Genomic DNA, 18,719 nt, shown 5'->3' with positions numbered 1-18,719 from the left:
AAACATGTACTGGTGGAGGTTTTGCGTTCCCTAGGGGTAGAAAAAGGGATAGTCACGTTCCCTACTTGTTATGATTTTCTATGGAATATATGGGAGGAAATATTAAAGCCTGGATCGCCGAATACTTTCCTGAACAGATCGTTCTAAAAAAAGACATGAAAAAGAGTGTGATTGTATGGTATCTTGTGTAGTTATGGTCCCAAAAGGATAAGGGCATGTGCGGAATAGTGTGACACAACGGAAAAAAATGCACTGCAGTATATTTTCATATATATTTTAGCATTTAAAATACATTGATCGTCCGTTGGCCAAAACTTCAGAGATATATGAAGGACTTTGTCTAATAAACGTGTTTGTGCAGCCTTTAAGATACATGTATGCCAAAAATAAGATTAAGACATTTTGGCATCCTCGAAGCTTAGATAAAACCAAACGCGTTGTGCTTAACAATAATGAATATATTATAGTTATCTGTGTCTGATTCTTCATAGCTTTTCATGATTAGAAATACACGTAGAAAAAAATGGCAGAGTCAACATAAAGTAAGACAATTATTCTTTATTCTGCTTGACACTGATGGAACATACCAAGAAAATTAAAATATATGTATATATAGACGAAGAAAAAGCAACTCGCATAAACTTGAAGCTGTAACATTAACAATTGTTATGTTTGGTAGAAGGGAACCTCCATGGTTTATTTTCTTAAGTAATATGTATAGATTGTTTCCCATGATCAGTTTGTCCCTTGTCGCGTGGAAATCGTTACTACTTATATTGAAGCTCGAGTAGTTCAACTTCTATGCAAAACATCACGTCTAGTACACAAGCTATTATTGTAAGCCACAAGTAAAACTTTAAATGTCCCTATTGCATCACATTGTGTTTCAGTTACGGCAATAAAAACGCAATAATTGTTGTATAAATGCAGTGCACTTTTGCATATCTCTTGTTATACATTTGCACATTGGTGTTTGAAATAAAAGGTTTTACATGTACGTGAAATATATAGCCTATATATTACTCATCTTATAATCAATTTGCAATAAGTTGTAGAAAGCAAAGCAAAAATACAATGCAGTTAAGAGGGACATGTCTATCAAAGGTTGAAGAAATGTACTTTCACAATCTGAAACAATTTGAAAAATAGAAAGCCATATCGTCGGTTGAAAGGCTATTCCACACAGCAACTGAATTCGATCGAGAAAATAAAGGTTCGTGTGTATGGCACTGTAAAATACGTTGTTCTTAAACTCGTACCCATGGGTATTGTTGATGATATAAGATATGCAACACATAAACGTCTTTGTTGACAGAAAATACGGCAATACAAAAAATGGTGATGTTTGGAAGGGTCTTAAATTACACTGAATTAGACCATGGTTTCCAGGAAGTGCAACTTAGCTGGATAGTAGTACATATCGTAACTGCAACTTTAGCAAGTCGTTTTGGACTTACTTATTGCTGAATTGATTGTTGTGACTATTCGAGATTAGCCTGTCTTTCATCGTTATTTTATAGAATATCGCGGTAGAGATATTTACGAATTTATAACGTGTGTATTGAGGAAACATATCGGAAGTAATGCGATTGTCACGTATGGTTGTATTGCTCATGTTGGACATCTGCATTTCGATCATAAAAGTAGCGCACTCGTTCGGTGTCACTGTTCACAACAACACCATAGCAACAAAATGGCAAAGAGCAACGGGAGGTAGAGCTAGCTGAGGGCTGCATCTCCTGTCCTATCTCCTCCAGATACAGACTAGTCTGCTGCCAAACCAAAGCCGTCCTGTGCCACCGCCAGGTCGCCCAATCCAACCTTTCCCGAAGCTACTGCTGTCAATGAGGAGGAAATGGAAGTCGTTTTAGGTCCTAGTGATGCCTGAGACGGACCTGATACTCTCCCTTCTGTTGGCAAGTGGAGGGGGAAACATGGAAGGAGAAAGCAACGGACTAGCAATGTAGAGGAATCCCCTTCTGCCAAAACAAGAAGTTGTTGTGTTGAAGGAAAAAGACCATCGGTGGAGAAGGTGCCATCGTCTGTTCAAGGATACGAGCTTATAGGAATAGGAAGGGGAAATCTCCACTATGGCTTAACGCACTTCTCTGAAAGCTTTGTAGGAGTTGTCGTGTGGTCTCTGCATGTGTATCTTATATGCCTGTATTTTGTACTAGGGCCAAGTGGCGTAGGGTTATTGCAACCAAGAGAACACGCTCCACATTATCCGGAAGTCGTGTTTTAGCCATGCATTCTGGGAGGAAGCCAGATTAGTGAGCTTTGAAAGCGAATCGTCCCAGTTGCAGCCTTCTATAAAGCCATCGTCTCAAACAAACAACTCTTGGTGTTCTTCTCTGCAGTTACTGGACTAAGACAAGTTCATTGGTATATTGTTAGATGGCAACTACATCATTACACCCCCATATAGGCTACAAATGACATATGGCGAATTTTGTCATTAAACAGTAGTTTGGGTTCACGCGAAGCGCTAGTTATTTGATGAATTCGCAAATTGTTCGTAACCAAAATGTAAAACAGTCGTAATACAAACACTTTGCTCAGTATACATTCGCTACAAAATGCTTTAGCTCGTTATGTTGACGGGGTGGTTGTTTAATCCATTTTCCCATTACATTTGCGTACACCGGCGAACAACAGCCGATAATAAGCGCATAGTTTGAGCATGCACATAGGCGAATGCTTTCCGCAATCAAAATTTTGAGCAGCTCAATACTCCTGGCATTAGAAAAACTTGCCTCTACGGACGTAGTTTTTTTTCAGTTCAAAGAGGGATAACTCTCGCCACATGAAATGAAATCTGCATGGAAAATGGACAAAATGTCGCGAACGCGTTTTTTTTTTTTTTTTTTTTTTTTTTTTTTTTATTTTAGATTTTTTTTAAACTCAATGGTAAAAAGAAAAGAAGTTCATTTCAAAATATCATTTATTAGGGTAAATTCTAAAAAAAAATAACTCAAGTATTTTGCATGATAAGATAACTCAACTAGAAATTATATTTTAAGTTTTTATATTTCCAAAAATCACCAAATCATTATTATTTCAGATAAAAGCAAATGAATGAAACACGAGACTTTACTCTTAGACTTTACTTTTGTGAGTCAGAGACTCCTCTGTACTTCAAAGAATCTAGTGTTATCTGATGTTTTTAGCCAGTGTATGGCTATCGTACGTCAAATATTTACACAATCTAGGAAGGGTCCAGTCCCATACTTGTACACTGGGTTATATCAGCTGTTTCAAGCATCCTCACTGTAACTTTGACATTAGCCGATACCCTCCGTGCCGGGGACATGGGTTGTCTAACTTAAAATAATCTTGTGTTAAAGGATGTTTGCTTCTGTTTACACAGACAAGGAAGATCTCAGTTCCATTGTACAAGGTGATATCACGCATACCTTTATCAATATTCGACTGTGTTACGTATACCTATTGCCTAACAAAGTTTTGATGGTGTTCAAAACTTATTTCGTTACTTTATATTAGGCACAGAAGCATCTACGTACATGCATGTTTTTATAGACTGTAAAGGTCACAAGCATGCTAAATTCTGTAAGTAGAAAATCAATATCAGCATAAACGAATTTCGCTCTGTTTAGCATGGGAGTATCCAACTTTCGATCTCTGATTAATGAATATCTTAATAATCACTGACTTGTTATTTACAATGGCCTTCGCACTTTAATCCTGTGTCGTGCGTCCTACAATTATTATTGTCTAGTTTTCATGAGTGATATAAGGTTTATATCTTTGAATTCTTTGAATAAAAATGGTAAAATGAGGAATAAAATCGGTCTTGGCCAGTGGTGACCTTATATACCTACAATGTGTAATAAGTTTTAACGATATTATTACGCTTCCCCCTCCCGATATCAGTGAAATATAATATATATTTCATTTGGTAAGAGAATCGACGAAATAAAGCACAATCGATAACAATTTGATGTGAACGATGGTCCAGTAAAGGAAATATGTACTGAATTAAAATCTTCTGATAGTAATCTTCCCTCGTCAACACAAGTAAAAAAAGTAAGTTTTCATTTCAGAATAGTTTATTGTCAGACGTTTAAAACAATGGGAATTGGGCAACAGGTATCATGCCTATATATGGCCTCTCTCTAAAGTCATTATACTAATATACATAAATATGAATTAATATCGATAATTGTTTTATCTAATCTGGGCTCGCACTAACTTTCTTGTTTGCTCAGCAAAAGTTGCAAAAATGATTTTTTTTTCTCTTTAGCAAATAAGAATTTCATTTAGCAAATTGTGCATTCACAGCATTTCATACATGTATCAAATTACTAAGAAGCATCAAATTATGTATTTTATGCATCCATTGAAAAGTACACACAAACCATACTCCGTTGTGCATATTGTTCCTTTACATCCCTTCAACATTAAAATATATATGGTACAGTAACTGATTAATTTATGAACTGTTTAAGACTTGCTATGAAAGTAATCCGATTGGAAAAAAAACAATGTTTGAAGTTTGTGTCCGCATGATTGGATATCCAGTGTGTAAAGAATTTTTTTTAGCATTTTTTGCGAATTAGGATGAATTCATTTTAGCAATAAGCCAGATTGATTCGTTAATAACGAACATGCGAATGGGTAGCGTGGCCCTAGCTAATGATGATGATATTATATGAACACAAACTAGACATTGCTAAACATCTAACCATACAAAACGTCTCATATATACATATAGTATATATCATTACATATAGATAAAAATAATTTTACAAGACATTCAAAGAAATTCAACGAAATCTGTTGGTATCTCTGACGAAGCACTGTGTTTATCCACTACAGCTTTATTAATATTGATATCTTGTCTTTCTGAGTCATGTCATATGTACATTTTGTATTGTTGGTATATCATTATCAACTTCCAAAATAAAATTTTAAAAGGAGCCGTCTTGGGTTGACGTATAAAAGTTAATATAAAAAATAGTTTTCACAATCTTCGTTTTGAAATCCACACAGGCAGACTGAACTGTCACTGAGATGAGAATAAAAAAAAAATCACGTGTGAATCAATGGCTGATCAGATAAGACTATTCGTACAAATGGCCGAATTGTGAAGAAGTAGGTCATTATTACAAAGCTTTACCTGTATTGTCCACCTGTTACAAAACTAACCTACCGTATAACTAATATACTTCAGGTAAAATATGCTGCCCCCATTATAAATCTGATTAAAATCAATCGACCGTGAAAATACGGTCATTTAAATTACTGAACAGTTTAAATTTCCCGAATATCTTAAAAGTATTATGTATTGAATACGCTGTGACCGATTGGGGAGTGTCTTTGTGAAGTTTTCATGACAGAGAATATTTATGAATATAGTATTCAAAGAGTTATATGTACATACATGGTATTGACAATATTTGCTGTTCTCCATTTCATACGAATACATTTACATATAGAGTAATATGTAGGAAGCGAATTGTAAACTACAGCTACCGTCGGTACGATTTGAATCAGACTGAAAATATTAAAATATCACCAGTTCAACATTTAACTCGCATGTATAAAATATACGTGCCCCGGTGGCAGAAATCGCTTTGAATAATATTGAAGGTTAACATTTGTTGGCCGATTTTAACAAGCGATCTGACGAGGAATCTTGGAGAGTGCAGTTATACAGTAGTTCTATCATTTATATGACCCACAACAGGACTTTTAAAAATGTTAGCTTAAAAACAGTCAGTCATTTGGAAAGGCGTATGCTAAAGTAGTTTGAAAACAGTCGCGGTAGCGAACTTTTTTTAAAATCTAAAATGGCCGATCGCGATCGGTCGCCCGGACATGTGTTTCGGTCTCAAAATCCATTATGCACAGTAAGGTATATATATGCAATACGGTGTTCATTTGAATTGATTAATCTCCATGCGTCTAGAGAGTAACTCGGATGTGATGATTGAATTTTACATGTACATGTATCAAGCCCTAATTATTTCAGAAATCGCAAGTGGATAATTATGTCTAACAAACCATAGAATATTCCTACTATTGATATGTATTAGTTAGAGCAGAAGCATATATTTTTTATATCATGACGAGACATTTTTGTGGCAGAGTGAGTAAAGTAGAGTCCGATAATAATAGACTGACCATGCCCAGTGACCTGTCATGTTATGAGTATCTTGAGCATATGATGAGTTGCGTCCCTTGGCACAACCTGCGGTAAACGTGTTACATTTTATAGGTGCACAGCTGTCTGTACGGCCATCACTTTAGATAGTAACCACGCGACTTAATTAATCTATATTCACAGTGTTTATGTATACTGTATCTGTAGGGTATTTGGCTGAATCAGAGATTTAGCATAGACTTAGAATGTTCAAGTATAGACTAAGCTTACATTAGAACTCTACCTACTTTATATGAATTGCAGTTTACTGGATCAGACAACTTTTTCGGTTATGTGTTGTGTTTCCATGGTTTCCTTGTGTTTGTAAAGTATGAAGTTACTGACAGTTTATTTCGTATAGAAATCATCTGTGGCGACTTGATGGTCACATGTCTACATTTATGGTGCTGCCATTACTGCTACAAACACCATACAGGCCCCACATACCTTTTTATTGGCGGGTCATGGGTGGGTGATTGTTTACGGTTAGTTTCGCATGCGCACTGAACGACACCAGAATGACAACATGGAGAAAATGAAAGGTAAGAACGTGTGTACCGAATATTTTAGAAACACTATCTGTCATTCGTCTGTCTGTCTTCTCATCATCTTTTCATATCTCATTCAACAATTGGTGTTTCTGTCAATCAGTATCTCGTAAAGGACTTTTTTAATTTACTTCTAAACCTGATACAGGTTGTATCGTGACAGGTCAAGCATGAACGGTTGGTGTGTGCGTGCCGGTGTTTTGTAAACAAACTTTATTTACCTGGTAGCAATGATAAAACAAGCTCCCGTCACGGTTTCAACTTAGTGATGCTATTGTATGATGAAGTCCTAGACTATCTACATTGTTTCGTAATCACTGATTACTAATTAAATGCCAAACAAGTTCTATTTATTTTCATCATCTGCATGGTTATATTAAGGCCTGGAATCTAACGTGTATAAATGTAGATATAGTGACATGACTTTTTCTACATGTGACCCGAGTGATATGTGTCAGAATTTAGGTCACTATAATTGAAATCCAGGTGATTTTTTATTCAAACATAAGCTTCCTTAGTGTAATCTAATGACAAGAACATAACGATGTGACCCAGAAAAAAATAGGAAAGATTTTACTGTACATATATACATCTAATACATGTGTACATGTAGACTGTGACACATAAAATGTCATTGGTCAATTGATCAACATTAAATTGCATACCGTATACTGTATGCACAAATACATTTTTTGTCTTCAAGGTCAAGTGTCTTTTCAGGGCCTAATTATTACACATACTTTCAAATCTGATTTAAAGGGTCAATTAAATGTACAACATGTGGTCTAGCTAGATCTATAGATCATTATAGGCCTATAGAATGTAAACAGTACAGCCTATAGCATTGTACTATACATAGTCTACCGATGATGTGCAGATAATAGATGTGTTTGGTCAACATGACCCTCGAACCATATGTGCTTAAAAATATAGTACCCAACTTCTAATGTTAAATATTTACACAGTGGTCTGAAATCTTTCCTTTAGATAACTTAGCTATGATATGGCTGCAGATATTCCTCATCTTCGATGCTTCAAGTGTTACTACTTCTATCGATCACTGTCTTTGGACTACTTTATAATAAATCGTAACTTATCCTATTAAAAAAAAAGACTTCTAGTTGTCCTTAAGGATGTCATTACAAAAATTAAATTGCATGTATAAAGGTATTTCAAGAAGGAAAAATAACCTGATCAAAACTGTATATCCAATCTGGTAACAGTTTATTACTTATTTTTCCATTATGATCATTCAAATTCAAAATTATACAGGTATATCTTTTGAATTTCTCCCTTGTGCTATTGTTGACGTCACCAAGTTCATTAAACGAAACAGCTATAGCATCAGCTTCTGAATATAGTTCTACACAAAAAGGTCTGAAACAATTGGCAAACAAATGAAAATTTTTTCAATGTTTCCTATTTTGTCAACGCTAAATACTATTGTATATCAAAGACCGCACAACTTTAAAACCAATTTTGAAATTATTTGAGCGTTATCTATAGGCGTAGGTTGGTACATGTATGTGATTGATGTAGTATAACATACCTGTCATAATGTGATCCTTTCCAGATTGGAAGTCCTAATTCAGTGGTAACAAAATCAGGCATATATATATATATATATATAGGGATTGGATTTCGTTTTTAGGTCATCTGACCCGAAGGGTCAGGATGACCTATAGTCGTCATGTTTCGTCCGTCGCCGTGCGCCGTCCGCCGTCCGCCGTGCGCCATGCGCCGTGCGTTAACTTTTCACATTTTGAACTTCTTCTAAAGTTCTACCAGTGCAATTTGGCTGCCACAGCCGCCATCTTGAAAACACATTTTGAACTTCTTCTCAAGTTCTACCGGTGCGATTTGGCTGAAACTTGCATGAAATGATCCTGACATGGTCCCGACAAAGTGTTGTTACTTTTCGGGTCGATCCGAAATCCAAGATGGCCGCCACAGCCGCCATCTTGAAAACACATTTTGAACTTCTTCTCAAGTTCTACTGGTGCGATTTGGCTGAAACTTGCATGAAATGATCCTGACATGGTCCTGACAAAGTGTTGTTATTTTTTGGGTCGATCCGAAATCCAAGATGGCCGCCACAGCCGCCATCTTGAAAACACATTTTGAACTTCTTCTCAATTTCTACCAGTGCGATTAGGCTGAAACTTGCATGAAATGATCCTGACATGGTCCTGACAAAGTGTTGTTACTTTTCGGGTCGATCCGAAATCCAAGATGGCCGCCACAGCCGCCATCTTGAAAACACATTTTGAACTTCTTCTCAAGTTCTACCGGTGCGATTTGGCTGAAACTTGCATGAAATGATCCTGACATGGTCCCGACAAAGTGTTGTTATTTTTCGGGTCAATCCGAAATCCAAGATGGCCGCCAAAGCTGCCATCTTGAAAGCACATTTTGAACTTCTTCTCAAGTTCTACCGGTGCGATTTGGCTGAAACTTGCATGAAATGATCCTGACATGGTCCTGACAAAGTGTTGTTATTTTTTGGGTCGATCCGAAATCCAAGATGGCCGCCACAGCCGCCATCTTGAAAACACATTTTGAACTTCTTCTCAAGTTCTACCGGTGCGATTAGGCTGAAACTTGCATAAAATAATCCTGACATGGTCCCGACAAAGTGTTGTTACTTTTCGGGTCGATCCGAAATCCAAGATGGCCGCCACAGCCGCCATCTTGAAAACACATTTTGAACTTCTTCTCAAGTTCTACCGGTGCGATTTGGCTGAAACTTGCATGAAATGATCCTGACATGGTCCCGACAAAGTGTTGTTATTTTTCGGGTCGATCCGAAATCCAAGATGGCCGCTACAGCCGCCATCTTGAAAACACATTTTGAACTTCTTCTCAAGTTCTACCGGTGCGATTTGGCTGAAACTTGCATGAAATGATCCTGACATGGTCCAGACAAAGTGTTGTTATTTTTCGGGTCGATCCGAAATCCAAGATGGCCGCCACAGCCGCCATCTTGAAAAAAAATTTGAACTTCTTCTCAAGTTCTACCGGTGTAATCGGGCTGAAACTTGCATGAAATGATCCTGACATGGTCCCGACAAAGTGTTGTTATTTTTCGGGTCTATCCGAAATCCAAGATGGCCGCCACAGCCGCCATCTTGAAAACACATTTTGAACTTCTTCTCAAGTTCTACCGGTGCGATTTGGCTGAAACTTGCATGAAATGATCCTGACATGGTCCCGACAAAGTGTTGTTATTTTTTGGGTCGATCTGAAATTCAAGATGGCTGCCACAGCCGCCATCTTGAAAACACATTTTGAACTTCTTCTCAAGTTCTACCAGTGCGGTTTGGCTGAAACTTGCATGAAATGATCCTGACATGGTCCCGACAAAGTGTTGTTACTTTTCGGGTAGATCCGAAATCCAAGATGGCCGCCACAGCCGCCTTCTTGAAAACACATTTTGAACTTCTTCTCAAGTTCTACCAGTGCGATTTGGCTGAAACTTGCATGAAATGATCCTGACATGGTTCCGACAAAGTGTTGTTATTTTTCGGGTCAATCTGTAATCCAAGATGGCAGCCAAAGCCTCCATCTTGAAAGCACATTTTGAACTTCTTCTCAAGTTCTACTGGTGCGATTTGGCTGAAACTTGCATGAAATGATCCTGACATGGTCCCGACAAAGTGTTGTTACTTTTCGGGTCAATCCGAAATCCAAGATGGCCGCCACAGCCGCCATCTTGAAAACACATTTTGAACTTCTTCTCAAGTTCTACCTGTGCGATTTGGCTGAAACTTGCATGAAATGATCCTGACATGGTCCCGACAAAGTGTTGTTATTTTTCGGGTCGATCCGTAATCCAAGATGGCCGCCAAAGCCGTCATCTTGAAAACACATTTTGAACTTCTTCTCAAGTTCTACCAGTTTGATTTGGCTGAAACTTGCATGAAATGATCCTGACATGGTCCCGACAAAGTATTGTTATTTTTCGGGTCAATCCGAAAACCAAGATGGCTGCCACAGCCGCCATCTTTAAAACACATTTTGAACTTCTTCTCAAGTTCTACCAGTGCGATTTGGCTGAAACTTGCATGAAATGATCCTGACATCGTCCCGACAAAGTGTTGTTACATCTCTGGTTGATCCCAAATCGAAGATGGCTACCATGGCACTATATCTAATTAACTTCCTACATGTTAAGGCCCTTTGGCCTCTTGTTTGAAAGAAAATTTGTTGAAAGAAATTGAAAATGATCCTGACATTGTCCTGACAAAGTGACACCATATGAAATTAAATTTACCATTGCCAAGGTAGTCAGATGACCGGTAAGGCCCTTTGGGCCTCTTGTTCTCAAGTTCTACTGGTGTGATTAGACTGAAACATGCATGAAATGATCCTGACATGGTCCCGACAAAGTGTTGTTATTTTTCGGGTTGATCCGAAATCCAAGATGGCTGCCAAATCAGCCTTCTTGAAAACACATTTGGAACTTCTTCTCAAGTTCTACCTGTGCGATTTGGCTGAAACTTGCATGAAATGATCCTGAGATGGTCCCGACAAAGTGTTATTATTTTTCAGGTCGATTGAAATCCAGGATGACCACCACAGCTGCCATCTTGAAAACATATTTTGAACTTCTTCTCAAGTTCTACCGGTGCGATTTGGCTGAAACTTGCATGAAATGATCCTGACATGGTCCCGACAAAGTGTTGTTACTTTTCGGGTCGATCCGAAATCCAAGATGGCCGCCACAGCCGCCATCTTGAAAACACATTTTGAACTTCTTCTCAAGTTCTACCTGTGCGATTTGGCTGAAACTTGCATGAAATGATCCTGACATGGTCCCGACAAAGTGTTGTTACTTTTCGGGTCGATCCGAAATCCAAGATGGCCGCCACAGCCGCCATCTTGAAAACACATTTTGAACTTCTTCTCAAGTTCTACCAGTGCGATTTGGCTGAAACTTGCATGAAATGATCCTGACATGGTCCCGACAAAGTGTTGTTATTTTTCGGGTCAATCCGAAAACCAAGATGGCTGCCACAGCCGCCATCTTTAAAACACATTTTGAACTTCTTCTCAAGTTCTACCAGTGCGATTTGGCTGAAACTTGCATGAAATGATCCTGACATCGTCCCGACAAAGTGTTGTTACATCTCTGGTTCCCAAATCGAAGATGGCTACCATGGCACGAAATCTAATTAACTTCCTACATGTTAAGGCCCTTTGCCTCTTGTTTGAAAGAAAATTTGTTGAAAGAAATTGAAAATGTCCTGACATTGTCCTGACAAAGTGACACCATATCTTAAATTTACCATTGCCAAGGTAGTCAGATGACCGGTAAGGCCCTTTGGGCCTCTTGTTCTCAAGTTCTACTGGTGCGATTAGACTGAAACATGCATGAAATGATCCTGACATGGTCCCGACAAAGTGTTGTTATTTTTCGGGTTGATCCGAAATCCAAGATGGCTGCCAAAGCAGCCTTCTTGAAAACACTTTGGAACTTCTTCTCAAGTTCTACCTGTGCGATTTGGCTGAAACTTGCATGAAATGATCCTGACATGGTCCCGACAAAGTGTTGTTATTTTTCAGGTCGATTGAAATCCAGGATGACCACCACAGCTGCCATCTTGAAAACATATTTTGAACTTCTTCTCAAGTTCTACCGGTGCAATTTGGCTGAAACTTGCATGAAATGATCCTGACATGGTCCCGACAAAGTGTTGTTACTTTTCGGGTCGATCCGAAATCCAAGATGGCCGCCACAGCCGCCATCTTGAAAACACATTTTGAACTTCTTCTCAAGTTCTACCGGTGCGATTTGGCTGAAACTTGCATGAAATGATCCTGACATGGTCCCAACAAAGTGTTGTTATTTTTCGGGTCAATCCGAAATCCAAGATGGCCGCCAAAGCTGCCATCTTGAAAGCACATTTTGAACTTCTTCTCAAGTTCTACCGGTGCGATTTGGCTGAAACTTGCATGAAATGATCCTGACATGGTCCTGACAAAGTGTTGTTATTTTTTGGGTCGATCCGAAATCCAAGATGGCCGCCACAGCCGCCATCTTGAAAACACATTTTGAACTTCTTCTCAAGTTCTACCGGTGCGATTTGGCTGAAACTTGCATGAAATGATCCTGACATGGTCCCGACAAAGTGTTGTTACTTTTCGGGTCGATCCGAAATCCAAGATGGCCGCCACAGCCGCCATCTTGAAAACACATTTTGAACTTCTTCTCAAGTTCTACCGGTGCGATTTGGCTGAAACTTGCATGAAATGATCCTGACATGGTCCCGACAAAGTGTTGTTACTTTTCGGGTCGATCCGAAATCCAAGATGGCCGCCACAGCCGCCATCTTGAAAACACATTTTGAACTTCTTCTCAAGTTCTACCGGTGCGATTTGGCTGAGACTTGCATGAAATGATCCTGACATGGTCCCACAAAGTGTTCTTATTTTTCGGGTCGATCCGAAATCCAAGATGGCCGCCACAGCTGCCATCTTGAAAACACATTTTGAACTTCTTCTCAAGTTCTACCGGTGCGATTTGGCTGAAACTTGCATGAAATGATCCTGACATGGTCCCCGACAAAGTGTTTTGTTATTTTTCGGGTCAATCCGAAATCCAAGATGGCCGCCAACAGCCGCCATCTTGAAAACACATTTTGAACTTCTTCTCAAGTTCTACCGGTGCGATTTGGCTGAAACTTGCATGAAATGATCCTGACATGGTCCCGACAAAGTGTTGTTATTTTTCGGTCGATCTGAAATCCAAGATGGCCCCACAGCCGCCATCTTGAAAACACATTTTGAACTTCTTCTCAAGTTCTACCTGTGCGATTTGGCTGAAACTTGCATGAAATGATCCTTACATGGTCCCGACAAAGTGTTGTTATTTTTCGGGTCTATCTGAAATCCAAGATGGCCGCCACAGCCGCCATCTTGAAAACATATTTTGAACTTCTTCTCAAGTTCTACCTGTGCGATTTGGCTGAAACTTGCATGAAATGATCCTGACATGGTCCCGACAAAGTGTTGTTATTTTTCGGGTCGATCCGAAATCCAAGATGGCCGCCATCATCTGAAAACACATTTTGAACTTTTTTCAAGTTCTACCGGTGCGAATTTGGCTGAAACTTGCATGAAATGATCCTGACATGGTCCCGACAAAGTGTTGTTATTTTTTGGCGTCGATCCGAAATCCAAGATGGCCGCCACAGCCTCTTGAAAACACATTTTGAACTTCTTCTCAAGTTCTACCGGTGGATTTGGCTGAAACTTGCATGAAATGATCCTGACATGGTCCGACAAAGTGTTGTTATTTTCGGGTCGATCCGAAATCCAAGATGGCCGCCACAGCCGCCATCTTGAAAACACATTTTGAACTTCTTCTCAAGTTCTACCGGTGCGATTTGGCTGAAACTTGCATGAAATGATCCTGACATGGTCCCGACAAAGTGTTTGTTATTTTTTCGGTCGATCCGAAATCCAAGATGGCCGCCACAGCCGCCATCTTGAAAACACATTTTGAACTTCTTCTCAAGTTCTACCAGTGCGATTTGGCTGAAACTTGCATGAAATGATCCTGACATGGTCCCGACAAAGTGTTGTTATTTTTCGGGTCGATCCGAAATCCAAGATGGCCGCCACAGCCGCCATCTTGAAAACACATTTTGAACTTCTTCTCAAGTTCTACCGGTGCGATTTGGCTGAAACTTGCATGAAATGATCCTGACATGGTCCCGACAAAGTGTTGTTACTTTTTCGGGTCGATCCGAAATCCAAGATGGCCGCCACAGCCGCCATCTTGAAAACACATTTTGAACTTCTTCTCAAGTTCTACCTGTGCGATTTGGCTGAAACTTGCATGAAATGATCCTGACATGGTCCCGACAAAGTGTTGTTACTTTTCGGGTCGATCCGAAATCCAAGATGGCCGCCACAGCCGCCATCTTGAAAACACATTTTGAACTTCTTCTCAAGTTCTACCGGTGCGATTTGGCTGAAACTTGCATGAAATGATCCTGACATGGTCCCGACAAAGTGTTGTTATTTTTTCGGGTCGATCCGAAATCCAAGATGGCCGCCACAGCCGCCATCTTGAAAACACATTTTGAACTTCTTCTCAAGTTCTACCGGTGCGATTTGGCTGAAACTTGCATGAAATGATCCTGACATGGTCCCGACAAAGTGTTGTTATTTTTCGGGTCGATCCGAAATCCAAGATGGCCGCCACAGCCGCCATCTTGAAAACACATTTTGAACTTCTTCTCAAGTTCTACCGGTGCGATTTGGCTGAAACTTGCATGAAATGATCCTGACATGGTCCCGACAAAGTGTTGTTACTTTTTCGGGTCGATCCGAAATCCAAGATGGCCGCCACAGCCGCCATCTTGAAAACACATTTTGAACTTCTTCTCAAGTTCTACCGGTGCGATTTGGCTGAAACTTGCATGAAATGATCCTGACATGGTCCCGACAAAGTGTTGTTATTTTTTCGGGTCGATCCGAAATCCAAGATGGCCGCCACAGCCGCCATCTTGAAAACACATTTTGAACTTCTTCTCAAGTTCTACCGGTGCGATTTGGCTGAAACTTGCATGAAATGATCCTGACATGGTCCCGACAAAGTGTTGTTATTTTTCGGGTCGATCCGAAATCCAAGATGGCCGCCACAAGCCGCCATCTTGAAAACACATTTTGAACTTCTTCTCAAGTTCTACCGTGCGATTTGGCTGAAACTTGCATGAAATGATCCTGACATGGTCCCGACAAAGTGTTGTTACTTTTTCGGGTCGATCCGAAATCCAAGATGGCCGCCACAGCCGCCATCTTGAAAACACATTTTGAACTTCTTCTCAAGTTCTACCGGTGCGATTTGGCTGAAACTTGCATGAAATGATCCTGACATGGTCCCGACAAAGTGTTGTTACTTTTTCGGGTCGATCCGAAATCCAAGATGGCCGCCACAGCCGCCATCTTGAAAACACATTTTGAACTTCTTCTCAAGTTCTACCGGTGCGATTTGGCTGAAACTTGCATGAAATGATCCTGACATGGTCCCGACAAAGTGTTGTTATTTTTCGGGTCGATCCGAAATCCAAGATGGCCGCCACAGCCGCCATCTTGAAAACACATTTTGAACTTCTTCTCAAGTTCTACCGGTGCGATTGGCTGAAACTTGCATGAAATGATCCTGACATGGTCCCGACAAAGTGTTGTTACTTTTTCGGGTCGATCCGAAATCCAAGATGGCCGCCACAGCCGCCATCTTGAAAACACATTTTGAACTTCTTCTCAAGTTCTACCGGTGCGATTTGGCTGAAACTTGCATGAAATGATCCTGACATGGTCCCGACAAAGTGTTGTTACTTTTCGGGTCGATCCGAAATCCAAGATGGCCGCCACAGCCGCCATCTTGAAAACACATTTTGAACTTCTTCTCAAGTTCTACCGGTGCGATTTGGCTGAAACTTGCATGAAATGATCCTGACATGGTCCCGACAAAGTGTTGTTATTTTTCGGGTGTCGATCCGAAATCCAAGATGGCCGCCACAGCCGCCATCTTGAAAACACATTTTGAACTTCTTCTCAAGTTCTACCGGTGCGATTTGGCTGAAACTTGCATGAAATGATCCTGACATGGTCCCGACAAAGTGTTGTTATTTTTCGGGTCAATCCGAAATCCAAGATGGCCGCCACAGCCGCCATCTTGAAAACACATTTTGAACTTCTTCTCAAGTTCTACCGGTGCGATTTGGCTGAAACTTGCATGAAATGATCCTGACATGGTCCCGACAAAGTGTTGTTATTTTTCGGGTCGATCTGAAATCCAAGATGGCCCAAAGCCTCCATCTTGAAAACAATTTTGAACTTCTTCTCAAGTTCTACCTGTGCGGATTTGGCTGAAACTTGCATGAAATGATCCTGACATGGTCCCGACAAAGTGTTGTTATTTTTTCGGTCGATGAAATCCAAGATGGCCGCCACAGCCGCCATCTTGAAAACACATTTTGAACTTCTTCTCAAGTTCTACCTGTGCGATTTGGCTGAAACTTGCATGAAATGATCCTGACATGGTCCCGACAAAGTGTTGTTATTTTTCGGGTCGATCCGAAATCCAAGATGGCCGCCAAAGCCGCCATCTTGAAAACACATTTTGAACTTTTTTCAAGTTCTACCGGTGCGATTTGGCTGAAACTTGCATGAAATGATCCTGACATGGTCCCGACAAAGTCTTGTTATTGTGCGGATCGATCCGAAATCCAAGATGGCCGCCATCTTGAAAACACATTTTGAACTTCTTCTCAAGTTCTACCGGTGCGATTTGTCTGAAACTTGCATGAAATGATCCTGACATGGTCACGACAAAGTGTTGTTACATCTCTGGTTGATCCCAAATCGAAGATGGCTACCATGACACTATATCTGATTAATTTCCTACGTGTTAGGGCCCTTTGGCCTCTTGTTTGAAATAAAATTTGTTGAAAAAAATTGAAAATGATCCCGACATGGTCCTGACAAAGTGACACCAATATAAAATTAATTTTACTTTTGCCAAGGTAGTCAGATGACCGTTAAGGCCCTTTGGGCCTCTTGTTATGTTAACCATGCTTGTATGGAGCAATTCCTCTAAGAATATATTCTATGGGGCGCGTTAGCGCCCCATAGAATATATTCTTAGAGGAATTGCTCCATACAAGCATGGTTAACATAAAAATGAAATCCAATCCCTATATTTACCAATGGGGACAACCTACGTCATCGAAAGTGATATCGGGCACACAAAAACAATGAAAAAACGCCCGCTTCAAGATGAAAAATCGGCTGAAATTATGACATAAAAGCAATGCATTTTCTAAACCTATCGCGCGTCAAAGACAGTGTATTGTTAGAGACTCTGTGAAACTATAAGATATCGTCAAACTAGCTCAGATAATGCAAACACCTCGACACAATATTTTTTGACAGCAGGGATATTGGTCACATTTTATTCAATAAAACGTAACAAGTTGTAAAAAAATAAATTTTGCTGCCACAAAACCGTCCCGTTTACTAATATGTAATATATGACTATTGAAAGAAAATATTTCATTCATTATATCTTCTAGTGGAGAAACATAGACGGTGCTTAATTAGAAATTATGAAAGTGATATCGGTCACACTTAGAATTTTAGGGGTAACGGTCACATCCAAAATTACGAAAACTGAATAATACAGCATTGTACATGTAGTCGTTATTTACGCATTCATGCAACTCCAGTGGAAAAGTGCCAATACACTTTTATTGAATTTATCTGATCTTGAAAGACAGTGTGTTGTTAGAGACTCTGTGAAACTATTAGAAATCGTCAAACTAGCTCAAATAATGCAAACACCTCGACACAATATTTTTCGACAGCAGGGATATCGGTCACATTTTTTCACAAACACGTTATAAGTTGTAAATAAACAAATTTTGCTGTCACAAAACTGTCCCGTTTACTAAAGTGTAATATATGAATGTTGAAAGAAAATATTTCAATCGTTATATCTGCTAGTGGAGAAACATAGACGGTGCTTTATTAGAAATTATAAAAGGGATATTGGTCACACTTAGAACTTTAGGGGTAACGGTCGCATCCAAAGTAACTAAAACTGAATATAACAGCATTGTACATGTAGTCGTTATTTAAGCAGCATGCGACTCCAGTGGATACGCCGCAAAAAATACCTTTATTGAATTTATCTGATCTTGAAAGACGACTTTTAACCCACTATCAGCAAATGGTTGGCGAGCAATTGAAATCGCCTTTCGTCCATTGCTCGTCATCCGTTCGTTTTTTGTTTCGACAGCGTGGCTATCGGTCACAATTTATTCACTCAAAATATGTCAGGTGTAAATTTCGTAACTTTATTGTTATTTACTGATATAAATTACCTTATATTTCAAGTAGTAACTATAGTTCATTTTATCCGCTTCAAAAGTGACGTACCTGTATAATTGGCGTTTTGTTGTTTTTGAAAAGAATGTCGTTCACATGGTAAC

General features: G+C 39.5%; 1 protein-coding gene across 1 annotated transcript in view; it reads left to right on the top strand.

Moving 5' to 3' along the window:
• The first annotated feature begins 6,489 nt into the window (after positions 1-6,489).
• LOC138333416 (multiple C2 and transmembrane domain-containing protein 1-like) overlaps positions 6,490-18,719 on the top strand; it is a 141,914-nt gene continuing 129,684 nt past the window's right edge. Inside the window, 1 exon segment of the mRNA XM_069281775.1 lies at positions 6,490-6,708. Coding sequence (XP_069137876.1) covers positions 6,663-6,708 — 46 coding nt within the window. The 5' untranslated portion in view covers positions 6,490-6,662.

The sequence above is a fragment of the Argopecten irradians genome, chromosome 10 (genome assembly GCF_041381155.1).
Source record: "Argopecten irradians isolate NY chromosome 10, Ai_NY, whole genome shotgun sequence".
Lineage (NCBI taxonomy): Eukaryota > Metazoa > Mollusca > Bivalvia > Pectinida > Pectinidae > Argopecten > Argopecten irradians.
The sequence above is the reverse complement of the archived record's forward strand: the minus strand, read 5'-3'. Positions and strand labels throughout refer to the sequence as shown.